General features: G+C 46.3%; 1 protein-coding gene across 1 annotated transcript in view; it reads left to right on the top strand.

Annotated features, from left to right (window-relative positions):
- Window positions 1-23,327, top strand: part of LOC148525421 (sialic acid-binding Ig-like lectin 13) — a 78,442-nt gene that overhangs the window by 23,571 nt on the left and 31,544 nt on the right. The window contains exons 3-4 of the mRNA XM_088470928.1: window positions 68-326; window positions 10,093-10,134. Coding sequence (XP_088327054.1) covers window positions 68-326; window positions 10,093-10,134 — 301 coding nt within the window. The remainder of the gene's footprint in view (window positions 1-67; window positions 327-10,092; window positions 10,135-23,327) is intronic.

The raw sequence follows: 23,327 nt of genomic DNA, 5'->3' as shown, positions 1-23,327 counted from the left end.
CTGATTGACATCAGAACTAGGTAATAATGTCTGCTATCTGTTTCCAATTTATCATTCGGATCTTGAGCAGAAGCCAGAAATCTCCAATCCTGGGACGCTACTTTCAGGTCATGAGGTGAATCTAACTTGCTCTTTTCCTGTGAACTGCCCGGGAACTTCTCCAGTTTTCCAATGGACAAAGAGCAATCATAGAGGAAATTGGGAAAACTCATCATCTGTGACATTTACTCCATCTCTGACAGATCACAACAAATCTGTAACCTGTAAGGTGACTTTCCCAGGTGCAACGTCTTCTACAGAGAGTTCTATAAGCCTGAATGTTCACTGTAAGTAAATACATTTACTCACAAGCATAATATTCCTACCTATTGCAGCTAATGCCTGACATTTAGCTTGGTGGCCTGTGTCATATATAATAAAATATCTTATCCCAGTATATCACGGCAATAAGTAATGTTTTGTATTGGTTATTGATGAAAATGATTTTGCTTGGTCTGTGGATCCAATAAGAGCCTGTTGCAGTGAACACTAAATGGCATATTTACTAAAGGACAATTTTTTTGTTTATTTCAAAACCGACATCATGTGTGACTGTACAAATCGCATAATAACTAGCAGTCAGTTTTAATTCCATTTGAAAATTGACGTCAATGTCAGTTGAATTTTGCAGGTGCAAATGCAGTCCTGGCAGGCCCCCTGTGTGCTCGCCCACAAAAGGGGCATCAAAACGGACGTGGCCTCCCCTCAGGGGGGCCTGCCGTGAGTCATGGGGGCCTGGTCTCGCAGCACACCCCCTGTCTTTCAGTATCCCTAGGTGAGCAGAGCGCTGAGAGGTGGAATTGCTCGGCTGGGGCTTTTTCCAGAAGAGCCAGATGGGCAGTCCGGCCCTGGACACCAGGGAGGGAAGGTTATGGTTAGGAAGAGGGGAGGGGTTAGGCTACTGACCGACAAGTGTCGGCATCCTAATTCTGTAGGGATGCCGACATCGGGACTTTGACCGTCGGGATCCTGAGCGCCGGTATCCAAAACCCAACCTGACGCGCGCATGTGTTTGTCATTTAGACTGTGCAGGTAGAGGCTGGGGGCTTCCCAGCAGCTCCTGGAGCACTGAGAAAGCCCCCAGCATGAAAAGGACAGGGGTGTGACACTTGGTCACACCCCCAAAATGTAACATATTTCATGTACTCCAAAAGGTGCACTGAGTAAAGAGTAATCTCCTTCCCTCTCGGTGTCCCTGCACACTCAGCCAATAAACAAGGGGATGTAGTCTGGAAGCCGACGGTCTAAATGCCGACCACCGGCTTCCAGACTGCTTTATCCCGACTAGGGATGAATGACAGGCATCTAAATCTAGACGCCTGTCATTTGCCCAACGTCGGGAGACCGGCACCCGGCATCCTGATCGAGCGGACGCCGGGCGCCGCAGCGGATAGCCGCAGGGCGGGAGGGTCAAGTTTAGTGCTCCCGGGGGGGACTTAGGGTTTAGGCACCCCCCCCGGGAGGTTAGGGTTAGGCTAGGGGGAGGGAGGGTTAGGGTTAGGCACCCCCATGGGGAAGTTAGGGTTAGACACCCCCCGCGGAAGTTAGGTTTAGGCAGCGGGGAAGGGGGGGTTAGGTTTAGGCACTTAGAGGGGGGGTTAGGGTTAGGCACAGGGGGGGAGGTTAGGGTTAGGCACCCCTAAGGAGGGTTAGGGGGGTTAGGTTAGTAAATACTTACCTTTAGGATGATCGGGATTTAATCCTTTGTTGGGCAACCGCTGTCGGGATTTGAACCGCCGGCCATCCAGCCGGCGGTAATACATATCACACCCATAAACAAGCTCTTTTCCACATACAGTACCAACTAGGGGTGAGCGGGTTCGGATTTCTGAAATCCGAACCCCCCCGAGGAACCCCGATCCGAGTCCGATCCGAGTCAGGCTCGACTTTTCCCGCCTGACTCGGATCTGAAATCGAGGCAAAACGTCATCATCCCGCCTTCCGAGTCTCGCGGGTTTTGGATCCTATATAAGGTACCCGCGTCGGCGCCATTTTCTCACTCGGCTGTGGACAGTGAAGAGGGAGGGTGGGAGTTAGGGCTGTGTAGTGTAGTGTAGTGTAGTGTAGTGCTGCTGTTGTCCACTACTTCAAAGTCCATAGGGGCTGGCTGTGTTGTGCTGTGCTGCTGTTGTTAATAGGGGCTGTGTCCACTACTTCAAAGTCCATAGGGGCTGGCTGGACTGTGTTGTGCAGTCAGTTCTCCATAGGGGCTGTGTCCACTCCAAAGTCCTGTGCAGTGTCCCAGTCCTAAAGGAGTGCTGTAGTGTTGTCCAGGGGGTGCTCTGTCCATCAGGGGTGCTCCCCCCAAGTGCTAAAAAAATAATATATTTTCTGTGTTTGTGAATTGTGTGCGCAGTAGCCGCACGTGCATCAACAAAGTAGTGCCAAGCGTGCGCCTGTGTCATAAGTAAAGGGCCGGCTGGCTTGACCGTTAAAGGGTGCTGTAACCCCCGAAAGTACACTCCAGTCCAAACCAAAAAAAAATTATTTTCTGTGTTTGTGAATTGTGTGCGCAGTAGCCGCACGTGCATCAACAAAGTAGTGCCAAGCGTGCGCCTGTGTCATAAGTAAAGGGCCGGCTGGCTTGACCGTTAAGGGTGCTGTAACCCCCGAAAGTACACTCCAGTCCAAACCAAAAAAAAAATTATTTTCTGTGTTTGTGAATTGTGTGCGCAGTAGCCGCACGTGCATCAACAAAGTAGTGCCAAGCGTGCGCCTGTGTCATAAGTAAAGGGCCGACTGGCTTGACCGTTAAGGGTGCTGTAACCCCCGAAAGTACACTCCAGTCCAAACCAAAAAAAAAATTATTTTCTGTGTTTGTGAATTGTGTGCGCAGTAGCCGCACGTGCATCAACAAAGTAGTGCCAAGCGTGCACCTGTGTCATAAGTAAAGGGCCGGCTGGCTTGACCGTTAAGGGTGCTGTAACCCCCGAAAGTACACTCCAGTCCAAACCAAAAAAAAAATTATTTTCTGTGTTTGTGAATTGTGTGCGCAGTAGCCGCACGTGCATCAACAAAGTAGTGCCAAGCGTGCGCCTGTGTCATAAGTAAAGGGCCGGCTGGCTTGACCGTTAAAGGGTGCTGTAACCCCCGAAAGTACACTCCAGTCCAAACCAAAAAAAAATTATTTTCTGTGTTTGTGAATTGTGTGCGCAGTAGCCGCACGTGCATCAACAAAGTAGTGCCAAGCGTGCGCCTGTGTCATAAGTAAAGGGCCGGCTGGCTTGACCGTTAAGGGTGCTGTAACCCCCGAAAGTACACTCCAGTCCAAACCAAAAAAAAAATTATTTTCTGTGTTTGTGAATTGTGTGCGCAGTAGCCGCACGTGCATCAACAAAGTAGTGCCAAGCGTGCGCCTGTGTCATAAGTAAAGGGCCGGCTGGCTTGACCGTTAAAGGGTGCTGTAACCCCCGAAAGTACACTCCAGTCCAAACCAAAAAAAAATTATTTTCTGTGTTTGTGAATTGTGTGCGCAGTAGCCGCACGTGCATCAACAAAGTAGTGCCAAGCGTGCGCCTGTGTCATAAGTAAAGGGCCGGCTGGCTTGACCGTTAAGGGTGCTGTAACCCCCGAAAGTACACTCCAGTCCAAACCAAAAAAAAATTTATTTTCTGTGTTTGTGAATTGTGTGCGCAGTAGCCGCACGTGCATCAACAAAGTAGTGCCAAGCGTGCGCCTGTGTCATAAGTAAAGGGCCGGCTGGCTTGACCGTTAAAGGGTGCTGTAACCCCCAAAGTACACTCCAGTCCAAACCAAAAAAAAAATTATTTTCTGTGTTTGTGAATTGTGTGCGCAGTAGCCGCACGTGCATCAACAAAGTAGTGCCAAGCGTGCGCCTGTGTCATAAGTAAAGGGCCGGCTGGCTTGACCGTTAAAGGGTGCTGTAACCCCCGAAAGTACACTCCAGTCCAAACCAAAAAAAAATAATTTTCTGTGTTTGTGAATTGTGTGCGCAGTAGCCGCACGTGCATCAACAAAGTAGTGCCAAGCGTGCGCCTGTGTCATAAGTAAAGGGCCGGCTGGCTTGACCGTTAAGGGTGCTGTAACCCCCGAAAGTACACTCCAGTCCAAACCAAAAAAAAAATTATTTTCTGTGTTTGTGAATTGTGTGCGCAGTAGCCGCACGTGCATCAACAAAGTAGTGCCAAGCGTGCGCCTGTGTCATAAGTAAAGGGCCGGCTGGCTTGACCGTTAAAGGGTGCTGTAACCCCCGAAAATACACTCCAGTCCAAACCAAAAAAAAATTATTTTCTGTGTTTGTGAATTGTGTGCGCAGTAGCCGCACGTGCATCAACAAAGTAGTGCCAAGCGTGCGCCTGTGTCATAAGTAAAGGGCCGGCTGGCTTGACCGTTAAAGGGTGCTGTAACCCACAAAGTACACTCCAGTCCAAACCCAAAAAAAAATTATTTTCTGTGTTTAGCCGCACGTATATATCAAATCGATATAACATAAATGGAGGACCAAACTTTCTCCGATAAAAATAAAATAGAGAAAGATCAAGAACCACTTCCTCCTAGTGCTGAAGCTGCTGCCACTAGTCATGACATAGACGATAACATGCCATCAACGTCGTCTGCCAAGGCCGATGCCCAATGTCATAGTAGAGGGCACATACAATCCCAAATGGCAAAGTTCAGGAAAATGACCTTGAAAAAGACATTTAAATCAGCTGAAGAGAAACGTAAACTTGCCAATATGCCATTTACGACACGGAGTGGCAAGGAACGGCTAAGGTCGATCCCTAGTATGTTCATGACTAGTGGTTCAGCTTCACATGACGATGGAAGCCCTCCTCCCACTAAAAAAATCAAAAGAGTTAAGCTGGCAAAAGCACAGCGAAGAACTGTGCTTTCTAAGAAGATATCACAAATCCCCAAGGAGAGTCCAAGTGTGGTGGTGGTTGCGATGCCTGACCTTCCCAGCACTGGACGGGAAGAGGTGGCTCTTTCCACCATTTGCACGCCCCCTGCAAGTGCTGAAAGGAGCACCCACAGTCCACTTGCTGATATGCAAATTGAAGATGTCACTGTTGAAGTACAACAGGATGAGGATACTGGTGTAGCTGGCGCTGAGGAGGAAGTTGGCGAGGAGGATTCTGATGGTGATGTGGTTTGTTTAAATCAGGCTCCGGGGGAGACAGTTGTTGTCCGTGGGATGAAAAAGCCCATCACGGTCATGCCTGGGCAGAAGACCAAACATTCCACCTCTTTGGTCTGGCAATATTTCTATCCAAATCCGGACAACAACTGTCTTGCCATATGTACCATATGTAAAGGTGAAATAAGTAGGGGTAGGGACGTCAACCACCTAGGAACATCCTCCCTTATACGGCACCTGCAGCGCGTTCATAAAAAGTTACTGTCAAGTTCAGAAACTTTGGCTAAGACCGTAAGCAGTCCAGGGACACCTAAATCCCGTTGTCCTGTTGTATCCAAGCGCCTGCAAACCACACCGTCAACTCCCTCCTCGTCAATTTCCTCCTTAGTTAGGATCGGAAGTAGTCCTGCAGGCCATGTCACTGGCATGACTGACTCTCCTATCCGGGATTCCTCCGGAGGATCCTGCATTGCTACGCCTACTGCTGCCGCTGCTGCTGTTGCTGCTGCTGGGAGTCGTTCATCATCCCAGAGAGGAAGTAGGAACACCACTACTTTTACTAAACAATTGACCCTCCAACAGTCCTTAGCGAGGAGGATGAAGTACGACAGCAGTCATCCTGAAGCAAAACGTATAACTGAGGCCTTGACTGCTATGTTGGTGTTAGACGTGCGTCCGGTATCCGCCATTAGTGCAGTGGGATTTAGACAATTGATGGAGGTAGTGTGTCCCCGGTTCCAAATCCCGTCTAGATTCCACTTCACTAGGCAGGCGATACCGAGACTGTACAGAAACGTCAGAAAAAGTGTCCTCAGTGTCCTGAAAAATGCCGTTGTACACAATGTCCACTTAACCACGGACATGTGGACAAGTGGAACAGGGCAGACTAAGGACTATATGACTGTGACAGCCCACTGGGTAGATGTATCACCTTACGCAGCAACAGCAGCAGCGTCACCAGTAGCAGCATCTCAGAAATGCCAGCTCGTTACAAGGCAGGCTACGCTGTGTATCACCGGTTTCAGTAAGAGGCACACCGCCGACAACCTCTTAGAGAAACTGAGGGAAATCATCGCCCAGTGGCTTACCCCACTTAGACTCTCCTGGGGATTTGTGATATCTGACAACGCCACCAATATTGTGCGGGCATTACATCTGGGCAAATTCCAGCACGTCCCATGTTTTGCTCACACAATAAACTTGGTGGTGCAGAATTTTCTGAAAAGCGACAGGGGCGTGCAGGAGACGCTTTGGGTGGCCCGAAAAATTTCTGGCCACTTTCGCCATTCAGCGACTGCGTGCCGAAGACTGGAGCGCCAGCAAACACTCTTGAACCTGCCCCGCCATCACCTGAAGCAAGAGGTTGTGACGCGGTGGAACTCAACCCTCTATATGCTTCAGAGGATGGAGGAGCAGCAAAAGGCCATACAAGCCTATACATCCACCTATGACATAGGCAAAGGAGGGGGTATGCACCTGACTCAAGCGCAGTGGAGAATGATTTCCGTGTTGTGCAAGGTTCTCCAGCCCTTCGAACTTGCCACACGTGAAGTCAGTTCAGACACTGCCAGCTTGAGTCAGGTCATTCCCCTCATCAGGCTTTTGCAGAAGCAGCTGGAGAAAGTGAAGGAGGAGCTAAGACGGAGCGATTCCGCTCGGCATGTGGGACTTGTGGATGAAGCCCTTCATTCGCTTTGCCAGGATTCCAGGGTGGTCAATCTGTTGAAATCAGACCACTACGTTTTGGCCACCGTGCTCGATCCTAGGTTTAAAGCCTATGTGGTGTCTCTCTTTCCGGCCGACACAAGCCTGCAGAGGTGCAAAGACCTGCTGGTGAACACACTGTCAGCTGAAGCGGAACGTGACACGTCAACGGCTCCTTCTTCATTTTCTCCTGCAACTGGGGCTGCCAGGAAAAAACTTAGGTATCCTAAGCAACCCGCTGGCGGTGATGCAGGGCAGGCAGGACCAAGTTTGGACATCTGGTCCGGACTGAAGGACCTGGCAACTATTTCTGACATGTCTACTGTCACTGCATATGATACTGTCACCATTGACAGAATGGTGGAGGATTACATCGGTGACAGCATCCAAGTAGGCATGGCAGACAGTCCATACCTGTACTGGCAGGAAAAAGAGGCAATTTGGAGGCCCCTGTACAAACTGGCTCTATTTTACCTGAGTTGCCCCCCCTCCAGTGTGTACTCCGAAAGAGTGTTTAGTGCAGCCGGGAACCTTGTCAGCGAAAGGCGTAGGAGGTTGCTTCCACAGAATGTGGAGAAGATGATGTTCATCAAAATGAATTATCAGCTCTTCCAGGGAGACCAGCCTCCAGAAGGTACAGAGGGACCTGTGGTGGTGGATTCAAGTGGGGACGAGTTAATACTTTGTGAGGATGAGGATGTACACACTGAAGAGGGTGAGGAATCGGTGGATGAGGAGGATGAGGATGACATCTTGCCTCCATAGAGCCAGTATGTGCAGGGACACATTAATTGCCAGCTTGTTTTGTGGGGGCCCAAACGAACCAATCATTTCAGCCACAGTTGTGTGGCAGACCCTGGCGCTGAAATGATTGGTTTGTTAAAGTGTGCATGTCCTGTTTATACAACATAAGGGTGGGTGGGAGGGCCCAAGGACAATTCCATCTTGCACCTCTTTTTTTTCTTTGCATTATGTACAGTTTGGGGCCTAGTTTTTCAAACTGCCATCCTGTCTGCCACTGCAGTTTCACGCCTAGATGGGTCACGTGTTTGTGCCGCCCACTCGTGTCGCTTAGCATAGTCATCCAGCTACCTCGGTGCAACGTTTTGGACATAAAAACACTATTGTGAGGTGTGAGGTGTTCAGAATAGACTGGAAATGAGTGGAAATTAAGGTTATTGAGGTTAATAATAGCATAGGAGCAGAAAAACCTACAAATTCTGTGATTTTAGCTGTTTTTATGCTTTTTTAAAAAAAAATACAGATCCAAAACACAAAACCCAGAACCCAAAACACGGAAGGGTGGTTTTGGCAAAACCAATCCAGATCCAAAACACGAAGAAAGATCCAGATCCAAAACCAAAACACAAAACACGAAAAGTGGCCGGTGCACACCCCTAGTACCAACCAATCAAAATTTATAAACAGGATTGGGGGGGGGGGGTTACATCACATGTGATGTCTTGCAAAATGCATTTTCATACATTATAAGCTAAAATCTCTATAGTCTCCCTCATGGGAACTTACTCTCTAATAAAGCAAAAAAAGTATTCTAATGCTTGATGATGCAAAAATACTGCGGGATTTTGAGAAACATTATAACAAAAAAGAAAACTGTATAACTCCAACATTAACTCAAAATCTAACCCGACATTAAATTCTGTTGGTGTTGAGCACTATGGTACCTTATAAATCAAATCGATAATATATTCTGTGGTTTGTGTTCCAAACTACAGGGCAGATTTATCAAAGCTTGGAGAGAGATAAAGGACCTGATTCACACTCGGTCGCTAAGTTGCGCTCGCTCGCTCTTAGTGATTTTCATCCGACTGCGCATGCATATAAATCACAGTGCGTGTGCGCAAGCCAGTCTTTGCGATCTGTTTTTGGTTGCTCGTAAGCCACTATCAGGTCGCTACTTTGAGTGACAGACAGTGCCATTTGTGGGTGGTAACTGGGGAAGGTGCTTGTAAACGGGGGAGTGGTGTTGCCGGACGCAGGCATGTCTGGCCGCCAAAATGCTGTTTAAAGGCCGTGTATAATTAGCAAAGTAGCGTCATTGTCACGTCACCTGCATGTATTTCAGAGCGCAATGATCGCTGTGCTTGCGGCGGGTTAAGGCAACCTCAAGGGCTGCGAGCAGCTTCGATGGCTCTCGATGGTCCTGATTAATATTATATTTCCCTGAGATGACGTGTGTTGAGAGTGGCAAGGGGGCGTCTTTATACACTTGCGAGCGCACTTTGCCGTAGCTCGCTAAAACATAGTTGGCTTCCTTATGTGACGCAGTGCGAGCACCTCATTTAAATATCCGGCCCCTTTTTGCCAGCGAGCTGGTCTGAATGAGCTCCAAAGTCCCAACCAATCAGCTATGTGTTTGAAAAATAACAGGAGCTGATTGGTTGGCCCTTTATCTCTCTCCATTTTATCTCTCTCCACGTCTTATGGCATCTAAGCTGGTGTCTGCCAGTTTTAAAATCATCTATTAACCTGTTACATACTATAGGACATCCCGGTCATACTCATATTTTGTAAAGCTCATAATTTTGGCCCTGATTCACTACAGATATCTATTGCGATAGCGTACATAGATGACCGATTGTAGCGCACTGCGCATGTGTTTGCATCGCAGTATGCATGCGCATACACAGAACTGTGATCGCACTGCAAGCACGCAGCTCACATAAAGCTATCGCAGAGTGAGTGACGGGAGGTCAGCGTTTTGGGGTGGTGTTGGGGATGTGGTTGGAGAAACGCAGGCATGCCTGTCCGTTTATACGCCGTTGAATGGGCGTGCATAAATTAGCCACTGCGCCGGCATACGCAGCTTCAGTGCTTACTGCGTGCGACAAGGTTAGCATATTCTGAGTAAAGTCAGGCCTGTTGTAATTGTGCGTGAGAAGCCGATGTTACTCGATGTTCCCGATGTATAGGCAGGACTGCAAGGTACAGTATTACGGATGTGAGATAGGGGACCTAGGCGTCTCTATGCTGGCTGTGCGACAGCATTGTGATTACATGCATTAGCATATTTTCGCAAACAGATCTGCATGCATAATCACAGCCGCGATCACAATAGCGATCCGTAGAGAATCAGGCCCTTTGATCTGTTTCTCATCAGCTTGGATTGATGTAGAGGGGCCTGTTGTCCATTATTCTGTGTAGCATTTATTTTCTTTAATGTAAATAAAGTATTAACAGGAAATGAAATTCAGTGTTGTAAAAGTTCCACCAATGCTGTCTCATTGCAGATCCACCTAGAAAACCAGATATCAACTTATACGAATTTAAAGGTATGGTAATATGTCTGTTTTAATTAGAGATGAGCGGGTTCGGATCTAAGAGATCCGAACCCACCCAAACTAAGGGGATCCGAGTTGGATCCAAGCCGGCTCGGATGTTTCCGCCTTACTTGGATCTCTGACATCGAGGCAAAACCATAGAGACGAAATCTTGCGGCTTGCGAGCCATTTCACTCCATCTGTGGAGACTGAACAGGGAGAGTGGGTAGTGTAGGGCTGGGGAGAGGTGCTGTGCTGTCTGCTGTGTCCTGGGCTGTTGCTGATCCATCAGGGCTGGTATTATGCTGTCTGCTGTGTCCATCTGGGCTGTTGCTGATCCATCTGGGCTGGTTTTGTCTGCTGTGCTGTCTGCTGCGTCCATCTGGGCCCAAGTTCTGGACACTGTGTGTGTGTGCATGTTAGGCTTAACTGCACAAGTTCTAGCAAGTCGGCAACGCAACCTAGTGCTGCCTGACTCCAGTCGTCTTCAATCTGTGCTCTGGGCTCAAGTTCTGGAGTTGAAAAAAAATAAAAAAGAATTGTCTTTTCTTTCTAATAATTGTCTGTGTGTCTGTGCATGTTAGGCTTAGCCGAACAAGATCTAGCAAGTCGGCAAAGCAACCTAGTGCTGCCCGACTCCAGTCATCATCAATCTGTGCTCTGGGCCCAAGTTCTGGAGCTAAAAATGAATTGCCTTTTTTTTGTAATAATTGTCTGTGTGTCTGTGCGTGTTAGGCTTAGCCGCACAAGATCTAGAAAGTTGGCAATGCAACCTAGTGCTGCCCGACTCCAGTCATCATCAATTTGTGCTCTGGGCCCAAGTTCTGGAGCTGAAAAAAATAAAAAAGAATTGTCTTTTCTTTCTAATAATTGTCTGTGTGTCTCTGCGTGTTAGGCTTAGCCGCACAAGATCTAGCAAGTCGGCAAAGCAACCTAGTGCTGCCCGACTCAAGTCATCATCAATCTGTGCTCTAGGCCCAAGTTCTGGAGCTAAAAATTAATGGCCTTTCTTTTGTAATAATTGTCTGTGTGTCTGTGCGTGTTAGGCTTAGTCGCACAAGATCTAGCAAGTCGGCAACGCAACCTAGTGCTGCCCGACTCCAGTCGTCACCAATCTGTGCTCTGGGCCCAAATTCTGAAGCTAAAAAAGAATTGTCTTTTTTTTCTAATAATTGTCTGTGTTTCTGTACGTGTTAGGCTTAGCCGCACAAGATCTAGCAAGTCAGCAGTGCAACCTAGTGCTTCCCGACTCCAGTCGTCATCAATCTGTGCTCTGGGTCCAAGTTTTGGAGCTGAAATAAAATAAAAAAGAATTTTTTTTTTTCTAATATTTGTCTGTGTCTGTTCGTGTTAGGCTTAGCCACACAAGATCTAGCAAGTCGGCAACGCAACCTAGTGCTGCCCGACTCCAGTCGTCATCAATCTGTGCTCTGGGCCCAAGTTTTGGAGCTGAAATAAAATAAAAAAGAATAGGTTTTTTTTTTCTAATAATTGTCTGTGTGTCTGTGCATGTTAGGCTTAGCCGCACAAGATCTAGCAAGTCGGCAACGCAACCTAGTGCTGCCCGACTCCAGTCATCATCAATCTGTGCTCTGGGCCCAAGTTCTGGAGCTAAAAATGAATTGCCTTTTTCTTCTAATAATTGTCTGTGTGTCTGTGCATGTTAGGCTTAGCCACACAAGATCTAGCAAGTCAGCAACGCAACCTAGTGCTGCCCGACTCCAGTCGTCATCAATCTGTGCTCTGGGCCCAAGTTCTGGAGCTGAAATTTTTTTTTCTTTTTTTTGTAATAATTGTCTGTGTGTCTGTGCGTGTTCGGATTAGTCGCACAAGATCTAGCAAGTTGGCAACGCAACCAAGTGTTGCCCGACTCCAGTCATCATCAATCTGTGCTCTGGGCCCAAATTCTGAAGCTAAAAAATAATTGTCTTTTTTTTCTAATAATTGTCTGTGTGTCTGTGGTGTGTTAGGCTTAGCAGCACAAGATCTAGAAAGTTGGCAATGCAACCTAGTGCTGCCCGACTCCAGTCATCATCAATTTGTGCTCTGGGCCCAAGTTCTGGAGCTGAAAAAAATAAAAAAGAATTGTCTTTTCTTTCTAATAATTGTCTGTGTGTCTGTGCGTGTTAGGCTTAGCCGCACAAGATCTAGCAAGTCGGCAAAGCAACCTAGTGCTGCCCGACTCCAGTCATCATCAATCTGTGCTCTGGGCCCAAGTTCTGGAGCTAAAAATGAATTGCCTTTTTTTTGTAATAATTGTCTGTGTGTCTGTGCGCGTTAGGCTTAGTCGCACAAGATCTAGCAAGTCGGCAACGCAACCTAGTGCTGCCCGACTCCAGTCATCACCAATCTGTGCTCTGGGCCCAAATTCTGAAGCTAAAAAAGAATTGTCTTTTTTTTCTAATAATTGTCTGTGTTTCTGTACGTGTTAGGCTTAGACGCACAAGATCTAGCAAGTCAGCAATGCAACCTAGTGCTTCCCGACTCCAGTCGTCATCAATCTGTGCTCTGGGTCAAAGTTTTGGAGCTGAAATAAAATAAAAAAGATTTTTTTTTTTTCTAATATTTGTCTGTGTCTGTTCGTGTTAGGCTTAGCCACACAAGATCTAGCAAGTCGGCAACGCAACCTAGTGCTGCCCGACTCCAGTCGTCATCAATCTGTGCTCTGGGCCCAAGTTTTGGAGCTGAAATAAAATAAAAAAGAATTGGGTTTTTTTTTCTAATAATTGTCTGTGTGTCTGTGCATGTTAGGCTTAGCCGCACAAGATCTAGCAAGTCAGCAACGCAACCTAGTGCTGCCCGACTCCAGTTGTCATCAATCTGTGCTCTGGGCCCAAGTTCTGGAGCTGAAAAAAAATAGAAAACAATTGTCTTTTTTTTGTCTAATAATTGTCTGTGTGCGCACGACTGCCCATGTGTGAATTTTGTAACCGCACCTTGGCTACACTATTGGTGCTTGTGACACTTCTTCAAGACCGCAGAAAATATGGAGGGCTGTCACATGACAAGGCAAAAAACCACAGGTTGTAGCTGCCGCCAGCAGTGCAAGGCCGTCAACTTTCTCGTCCTCTATGAAGGTCCATGCCCCAGGGCTTAAGTCACGCCATTGATATGGTAAAGCTACTTTTGCAGAAGTTAAGAAAAAAAAATTGAAAGGAAGTTTGCCTTTAGATAAATAAAAAATTGGCAATATGCCATTCACTTCACAAAGTGGCAAGGAAAGCATAAGACCTGCTGATTCTGATAGCACTTTGGAAAAAAAAACTGTTTGCCCTGAGAAATCGAAATCACAAATCCCCGAGGAGAGTGCAAGTGTGTCTGCGGTTGCCATGTGTGAGCCAGACTTAAATACTAGTGTACTGGAGGATCCTCCAAGTTCCAACATTTGTGTGCCCTCTGTAAATGTGGGGAAGGGCAGTCAACATCTTGCAGATGTAGTCATCGAGGATGCTTCTGTGAAATTGCACATGGAGGAGGAGGATATTTGGTAGTTGAAGGTGATAAGGATGATGAGGATGTTGATGATGAAGATGTTGGTGATGAGGATGTTGATGCCGAGGATGTCCTTTGTGTAAGCAAGGCAACAGCTGTTGCCCGTGGATTGAAACCACCAAAGCCCATTGTTGTCATGCAGGGACAAAAGACAAATAAATCCACTTCTCACGTGTGGAATTATTTCCATCCCAATCCAGACAACAGTTGTCAAGCCATATGTGACCATTGCCAAGCAAGAGTTAGTAGAGGGAGGGACCTAAACCACCTAGGAACCTCCTTGTTACTTCACTGGGAGCGCATTCATCAAATATCAAAGTGTACGTCGCCAAGTTGCAAAACTCAAAACGTAACAAGTCCAGTGTCGCCTACCTGCTCCCTCTCTGTGAGATCCAAGCGCCTTCGATCTCAACACCAACACCTGCATCATCAACATCCTCATTCGTCATCGGGAGTAGTCCTGCTGCATCCAATGTTGGTATTTGAAGCATGATTGACTCCTATACGTGATTCCTCAGAAGGATCCTTGAGGACTACGCCTGTTGCTGCTGCTGTTGCTGTAAGTGCATCTTCATCCCAGAAGGGGACCAGGAGGAAGACTACTTGTAGTGTATCCTCCAAAAAACAATTAACTGTCAAACAATCATTTGCAAGGGCAAACAAGTATGACAGCAATCACACAGTTGCACAGTGGATTACTGACGCCATAACAGTTATGCTGGTATTAGATGTGCGTCCAGTATCCGCCATTACCGCAGTGGTGTTTCAACAGTTAATTGAGGTCATGTGTCCTTGCTACCATATCCCTTCTAGATTCCACTTCGCTAGAACAGCAATTCCAAATCTGTACAAGGACATTAAAAAAACCTTATTTATGTCCTCAGAAATGCCGTTGTACCAACTGTCCACTTGACCACTGATATGTGGACAAGTGGGACATGGCAAACTAAGGATTACATGACTGTGACAGCCCACTGGGTAGGTGTATTGCCTACAACAGCAACAGCAGCAACATCTACCAAAAGACAGCTGATACAGAGACAGGCTACTCTTTGTATAACTGGTTTCACTAAGAGGCATATCGCTGAGAACCTCTTAGAAAAACTCAGGGAAATCATTGCTAAATGGCTTACCCCACTTGGACTCTCCTCGGGATTTGTGATTTCGGACAATGCCACCAATATTGTGAGAGCATTACATCTGGGCGATTTCCAACACGACCCATGTTTTGCTCACACAATTAATTTGGTGGTGCAACATTTTTTTAAAAATGACAGGGGATGCTCTCGGTGGCCCCCAAAATATCCGGGCATTTTAGACATTCGGCGACCGCTTGTCGAAGATTGCATGACCAGCAGGTACTGTTAAATTTGCCTTGCCATCAGCTGTAGCTGAGGTAGTAACTCATGCAGAGGTAGTAACTCAGTGGAATAATACCCTCTATATGCTTCAGTGGATGGAGGAACAGCAACAGGCCATCTAGTAATGGACCACTGACAAGGCTTTTATTATTTTCCCAAGATGTGGGTGGCAGTGTGTGATACCAGCTTGTAGGCCCCTTTAGCGCTGGTTCCGACAGCGTAATGACAACCCACAATTGTATTGTCATTTCAGATGAAATAGGCTATGACATAGGCTGTGGAGGGGGAATGCACCTTACTCAAGGACATTGGAGAATAATTTCCGTTTTGTGCGAGGTTCTCAAACCCTTTGAACTTGCCACACGTGAAGTTAGTTCAGACACTGCCAGCTTGAGTCAGGTCATTCCCCTCACCAGACTTTTGCAAAAGCAGCTGGAGAAACTGAAGGCAGAGGTGAAATGGAGCGATTGCACAAAGTATGTCGGACTGGTGGATCAAGCTCTTGATTCACTTCACCAGGATCCAAGAGTCGTCAATCTATTGAAATCTGAAAAATATATTTTGGCGACCATTCTGGATCCTAGGTTTAAGTCCTACCTTGTGAGTTTTTTTCCAACAGACTGAAATCTAAAACTGTGCAAAGAGCTGTTGGTAAAAAAATTGTCAGCTGCAGTCACACGTGAAATGCCATCATCTCCTCCTTCAGTTTCTGCAGCTGCCAGGAAAAAACTAGATTTTCCTTACAGAATGCCTGCTGGTCATGCAGATCGTTCACAAAATAATGACATCTGGTTGGGCATGAGAGAACTGCCTACTAGTGACATGTCTTCTACCATGACTATGTGTGATGCGGTCTCCATTCACAGAATGGTGGAGGACTATTTCAGAGATAACATCCTAATAGGCATGTCAGACAGTCCCTTTCTGTACTGACAGGAAAAATAGGCAATTTGGAGTCCCATACACAAACTGGCTTTGCATTACTTAAGTTGCCCACCCTCCAGTGTGTACTCTGATAGAGTTTTCAGTGCAGCTGGCAACCTTGTCAGTGATCGGCATAGGAGGTTACTTCCTCAAAATGTGGAAAAGATGATGTTCATTAAAATGAATTACAAATTCCACGAGGAAGACCTTTACCAACAATTACATCAAAAAATTACAGAGGCGCCTATGGTGGATTCCAGTGGGGACGAATTAATATTGTGTGAAGGAGAGGATGTACACACTGATGGGGATGATGAGGACGATGACAACTTGTAATGTAAAGCCAGTTTGTGTATGGGATCATTTTAATTTCCATGTCCAATGCACATTGGGAGCTTGTTTTATGGGGGTCCAAACAAACTAAAATCATTTCAGTCACAATTGGCAGTCCTTGTCGCTGAAATGATTGGTTTGTTAAACTGTCCTGTTTCATATACAACATAAGGGTGGGTGGGAGGGCCCAAGGACTATTCCATCTTGCACCTTTTTCCTTTCCATTATGTGCTGGTTGGGGCATTGCTGCCTGACATTTTAAATTAATTTTATGGTTGGTTTAGGAACCAATGATTTGTTTTTAAATTAATTTATTATCAATTTTACAGCCAGGGTACCAATGAATTTCTTTTTATTAATTATTCAGCCAGGGTCTGCATCCAATGAATTGTTTTTAAATTAATTTATCAATTTAACAGCCAGGGGCTGTACCAATGAATTCCTTTTTATTAATTATTCAGCCAGGGGCTGCACCTGATGAATTGTTTTTTAATTAATTTATTATCAATTTTACAGCCAGGGGCTGCACCAACTATCAACTACCAATTCTTCAATCCTCAAGGGTATCCCAACCATCATCTTTGCACAGTCGTCAACTCTATTAATAATTATATCAATCAGTTTTGAGCCAGCAAGCTGGATGCAACCTTTTGGCCCTATAACTAGATGAAAAAAATCAATATTGTGAGCTGTGAGGTGGTCAAAATTGACTGGAAACGAGGGGAAATAAATGGTATTGAGGGTATTAATACTGTAGGAACAAAAAAAGGCCAATTTTATGTGATTTTAGCAGTTTTTTTGATTTTTTAAGAAAAAATCCAGATCTAAAACCAAAACACAAAAAAAAAACATGGAGGTGAGGTTTTGGCAAAACCAATCCAGATCCAAAACCAGGGGAGATCCAGATCCAAAACCAAAACACGGGGTCGGCGCACATCTCTAGTTTTAATACTGTTATAATAAGTGACCAGTTACTTCAATATTAAATGATGGCAGTCATAGACAATCAATAGTATGAAAAGAGTTGAATTAAATATACCCATCATTATAGCATCTACAGTACAAATATTATGTTTGGTGAACCCATGAGAATTAACAGCTTCCCAACCGACAAACAACTTTTAACAGAATATCCGACTTCAGAGAAGAAAATGGAAGAGCCAAGTCATCTTTTCCCAGTAGTAACATTTATATAGCACCAGTATTTGTTGTTGGGCTTTTCAATTTGGAACAAAATAGCAATAAAACAAGACAGTGGGGCCTATTCATCATACGATAAATGGCCCGGTATCCATGTGGAAACGCTAATTTCCGCATATTTACATTACTGGGCTATTCATCTTTAGGGGTCCTATAGGACCCCCCCCGGGTATTCAGCAAACTCCGAAAACTGAAAGTTTTCAGAGTTTGCTGCCGAGAACAAGCGTCATCTTCAGACGGAGCTTGTTCTCGGTTCCCCGTTCCTTCCTATGGGAAAGAGTTCCGGGAATGCGAAGAGGGATCCAAGCGGATCCTTCCGCCGCCTCCTCACTCCCTCCATGGCGGCTTTGTGCATGTGTGACCTGAGGTCACGCATACGTAGTCGGGATGATGGGGAGCAGGTAAGTAACACAGCTACAGAAGTAGCCGCAATACTTTCTACTGGGACAACTGCTTTTCGGAGCAGTTGTCCCCTCACCAGAGCAATGATGAATTGCTCCGGTGTCAGGCTTCCCCCGCTGCGAGTTGGATACTAAAGTATCCCTCGCAGCGAGTTCAATCCTTCATCATCAGAGGCCATACGTCCTTCGATGATGAATAGCCCCCTGAGTAAGAACAGACAGACAGACTGGAAAGTGGGTCCTCGCAAGCTTATAACCTATAGATCATTGATAACAGTGATCTATTGGTAGCTGACACATCAAGTGATCATCAGCTGCAGTGATGGGAATGGGAACAGCACACAGGAAGATGATAAGTCAGATGATAGGGTGGTCAGATCAGCTGAATGTACAATCGGTCAGTATCTACAGTACCTCTGATAGGAAAATCTATATTAATAGGACAGTGATACAGAAAATTATAGTTGCTTCCATCAATGTATAGGTCCATCACAGGTGCATGTAACAAGGGGGTTAATTTTGACTAGACAAAACAAATGTATGACCTAAACCAGGTGCTATTATCACGTAACGTAGGACCACCAGAGCAGAGATGCCTTGCCGTGGCTGGTGGCTTACCATATGTTTGCTAATGTATGTAACTGAGATCTCTGCATTGATATTGTCATGTAGGATGTCTCTTTTGCTGGTCCATTATGGTGTACTGGGGGAATTTGTTTTATGTTGAAAGGAGCCTGGGGAAGGGAAGGTGAATTGAATCATTAATGATGGTAGCCATCAGTGGCGGATTTTACCTAGTGGCTGCAACCCCCCAGTACAAATCTGCCACCACCAGTGAACCCCCGTGATTGCAGTGGTTTCCCATTGGGCACAAAGTCTGCTAGTGGTATGCTGGAGAGGCCAATTGGAAGCCACTCCCTTTCATATCTGACAGTTGTAATATGCTTCTAGGGGCTGCAGCCGGTGCAGCCACCTACAGCTGAGGGAGAAAAGGGGTTGGGGGTGGGGTTGTGTGTATGCGTAAGTTTCGCTACCAGTCCATAATGTGCTTCTAGGGGCTGCACCTGATACAGTCCCTAGAAGCATGGGGCTTGTGTGCAAGTGCAAATCCCAATTTTTTTCACGTATAAAGTTCACTTAGGTGGGCAGTAGCAGCCCCTCTGAAGACAGGAGGTAGGAGTCGCCATTGGTAGCCATCCTAGTCATACTTTATTTGAATTACTGCCCTGCAATAAATGATTTAGGGTAACAGATGCGCACAAGTAGTTTAAAAAATAGTTTTTCCCTTCCATGATATCTAGGTTGAAATCATAATTGTGCTTGTTTTCTATTATGTATATTTTTATTATTCCTGGATCTCCTGCAGGTCCCAGATATGTATTTCAATCTCAATGCATGTTTTATGGTGCATACACACGGTCAGATTTTTCCTTCAGATATGAACGATAACGATTTAAAAATCATTCAGTCGTTCATATCTGAAGGAAAATCTGACATGCCTGAACGATGGACGATTTACAATGCGCGTTCCCGTTTGTCAGATAACGATATCTGACATCTGATGTGTTTGCAGTCAGACTTGGAGGATTACATTCATTTTAATGCAGTCAAAAATCGTTCAATCGTTCAAATCGTTCAATCGTTCATCTGACAAATCTGACAAGTCTGACAAATCTGACAAGTCTGACAAATCTGACCATGTGTATGCTCCATTAATGTTTTGTTAGTGGCAAAAAAGTTGATTGATATGGAAGAAATACAGTTGTGTCCTCATTAGGGATGAGCGGGTTCTGATTTTTTAAATCCAAACCCCCCCGAGCCCCCCCGATCCGAGCCGGGAACCGAGTCTGGCTCGGGTTTTCCCGCCTGACTCGGACCTGAAATCGAGGCAAAATGTCATCATCCTGCTGTCAGATCTTGCGGGTTTTGGATTCTATAAAAAGTACCCGTGTCAGCGCCATTTTTCACTCCGGCTGTGGACAGTAAAGAGGGAGAGTGGGAGTTATGAGGCTGTTGTTCATAGGGGCTGTGTCCACTCCAAAGTCCATAGGGGCTGGCTGGGCTGTGTTGTGCTGCTGTCATAGGGGCTGGCTGGGCTGTGTTGTGCAGTGTCCCATAAAGGCTGTAGTCCTAAAGGGGTGCAGCAGTGTTGTCCAGGGGGTGCTCTGTCCATCAGGGGTGCTCCCCCAAGTGCAAACAACAATTATTTTTTTTCTGTTTGTGCCGCACATGCATCAACAAAGTAGCAGCGCCAAGCGTGTGCCTGTGTCATAAATCAAGGGCTGGCTGGCTCATCTTTTGAAGGGTGGTGTAACCCCAAAGTGCTCCAAAAAATAAAAAATATTTTTTTCTGTGTTTGTGACTTCTGTGCGCATTAGCCGCACCTGCATCAACAAAGTAGCAGTGCCAAGCATGCACCTGTGTCATAAATCAAGGGCCGGCTGGCTCGTCTGTTGAAGGGTGGTGTAACCCCAAAGTGCTCCAAAAAATAAAAAATATTTATTTTTCTGTGTTTGTGACTTGTGTGCGCTGTAGCCGCATGTGCATCAACAAAGTAGCAGTGCCAAGCGTGCGCCTGTGTCATAAATCAAGGGCCAGCTGGCTCATCTGTTGAAGGGTGGTGTAACCCCCAAAGTGCCGGAAAAAAAAAATATATATTTTTTTTCTGTGTTTGTGTGCGCCAAGGCCGCACGTGCATCAATATCACATAAATGGAGGACAAAAATGTGTCCGATAAAAATAAAACAAGAACCACTTCCTCCTAGTGCTGAAGCTGCTGCCACTAGTCATGACATAGACGATGAAATGCCATCAACATTCTCTGCCAAGGCCGATGCCCAATGTCATAGTAGAGTGCACATACAACCCCAATTGACAAAGTTCAGGAAAATGACCTTAAAAAATAAATTTGAATCGTCTGAGGAGAAACGTAAACTTGCCAATATGCCATTTACGACATGGAGTAGCAAGGAACGGCTAAGGTCCTCCCCTATGTTCATGACTAGTGGTTCAGCTTCACATGATGATGGAAGCCCTCCTCCCACTACAAAAATCAAACAAATTAAGCTAGCAAAAGCACAGCAAAGAACTGTGCATTCTAAGAAGATATCACAAATCCCCAAGGAGAGTCCAAGTGTGGCAACGGTTGCGATGCCTTCCCTTCCCAACACTGGACGGGAAGAGGTGGCTCCTTCCACCATTTGCACGCCCCCTGCAAGTTCTGGAAGGAGCACCCACAGTCCACTTGCTGATATTCAAATTGAAGATGTCACTGTTGAAGTACAACAGGATGAGGATATAGGTGTAACTGGCGCTGAGGAGGAAGTTGACGAGGAGGATGCTGATGGTGAGGTGGTTTGTTTAAATCAGGCACCAGGGGAGACAGTTGTTGTCGGTGGGATGATAAAGCCCTTCACGGTCATGCCTGGGTAGAAGAATGAACTTTCCACCTCTTTGGTCTGGAAATATTTCTATCCAAATCCGGACAACAACTGTCTTGCCATATGTACCTTATGTAAAGTTGGAATAAGTAGGGGTAGGGATGTTAACCACCTAGGAACATCCTCCCTTATACGTCACCTGCAGCATGTTCATAAAAAGTTACTGTCAAATTCAGAAACTGTGGCTAAGACCGTAAGCAGTCCAGGGACACCTAAATCCTTTTTCCTGTTGTATCCAAGCACCTGCAAACCACACCGTCAACTCCCTCCTCGACAATTTCCTCCTTAGTCAGAATCGGAAGTAGTCCTGCAGGCCATGTCACTGGCATGACTGACTCTACTATCCGGGATTCCTCGGGAGGATCCTGCATTGCTACGCCTATTGCTGCAGCTGCTGCTGTTGCTGCTGGGAATCGTTCATCATCCCAGAGAGGAAGTAGGAACACCACTACTTCTTTTACTAAGCAATCGATCCTCCAACAGTCCTTAGCGAGGAGGATGAAGTACAACAGCAGTCATCCTGAAGCAAAGTGGATAACTGAGGCCTTGACAGTTATTTTGTTGTTGTTAGACGTGCGTCCGGTATCCGCCATTTGTGCAGTGGGATTTAGACAATTGATGGAGGCAGTGTCTCCTCGGTACCAAATCCCATCTAGATTCCACTTCACTAGGCAGGCGATACCGAGAATGTACAGAGACATCAGAAAAAGTGTCCTCAGTGTCCTGAAAAATGCGGTTGTACCCAATGTCCACTTAACCACGGACATGTGGACAAGTGGAACAGGGCAGACTAAGGACTATATGACTGTGACAGACTACTGGGTAGATGTATCACCTTATGCAGCAACAACAGCAGCGTCACCAGTAGCAGCATCTCAGAATGCCAGCTCGTTCCAAGGCAGGCTACGCTGTGTATCACCGGTTTCAGTAAGAAGCACACTGCCGACAACCTCTTAGAGAAACTGAGGGAAATCATCGCCCAGTGGCTTACCCCACTTAGACTCTCCTGGGGATTTGTGATATCTGACAACACCACCAATATTGTGCGGGCATTACATCTGGGCAAATTCCTGCACGTCCCATGTTTTGCTCACACAATAAATTTATTGGTGCAGAATTTTCTGAAAAACGACAGGAGCATGCAGGAGATGCTTTGGGTTGCCCGAAAAATTTCTTGCCACTTTCGCCATTCAGCGACTGCGTGCTGAAGACTGGAGCACCAGCAAACACTCTTGAACCTGCCCTGCCATCACCTGAAGCAAAAGGTTTTGATGCGGTGGAACTCAACCCTTTATATGCTTCAGAGGATGGAGGAGCAGCAAAAGGCCATTCAAGCCTATACATCCACCTATGACATAGACAAAGAAGGGGGTATGCACCTGACTCAAGCACAGTGGAGAATGATTTCCGTGTTGTGCAAGGTTCTCCAACCCTTCAAACTTGCCACAGGTGAAGTCAGTTCAGACACTGCCAGCTTGAGTCAGGTCATTCCCCTCATCAGGCTTTTGCAGAAGCAGCTGGAGAAAGTGAAGGAGGAGCTAAGATGGAGCGATTCCGCTCGGCATATGGGACTTGTGGATGAAGCCCTTCATTCGCTTTGCCAGGATTCCAGGGTGGTCAATCTATTGAAATCAGACCACTACATTTTGGCCACCGTGCTCCATCCTAGGTTTAAAGCCTACGTGGTGTCTCTCTTTTCGGCAAACACAAGCCTGCAGAGGTGCAAAGACCTGCTGGTGAAAACACTGTCAGCTGAAGTGGAACGTGACACATCAACAGCTCCTTCTTCATTTTCTCCCGCAATTGGGGCTGCCAGGAAACAGCTTAGGTATCCTAAGCAACTCGCTGGCTGTGATGCAGGGCAAACAGGACCAAGTTTGGACATCTGGTCTGGACTGAAGGACCTGGCAACAATTTCTGACAAGTCTACTATCACTGCGTATGATACTGTCACCACTGACAGAATGGTGGAGGATTACATCGGTGACAGCATCCAAGTAGGCATGTCAGACAGTCCGTACCTGTACTGGCAGGAAAAACAGGCAATTTGGAAG

Source organism: Taudactylus pleione, unplaced genomic scaffold (assembly GCF_031769625.1).
Source record: "Taudactylus pleione unplaced genomic scaffold, aTauple2 ptg000108l, whole genome shotgun sequence".
Taxonomy (NCBI): domain Eukaryota; kingdom Metazoa; phylum Chordata; class Amphibia; order Anura; family Myobatrachidae; genus Taudactylus; species Taudactylus pleione.
Note: the sequence above shows the minus strand (reverse complement) of the source record. Positions and strands in the feature narration are given on the sequence as shown.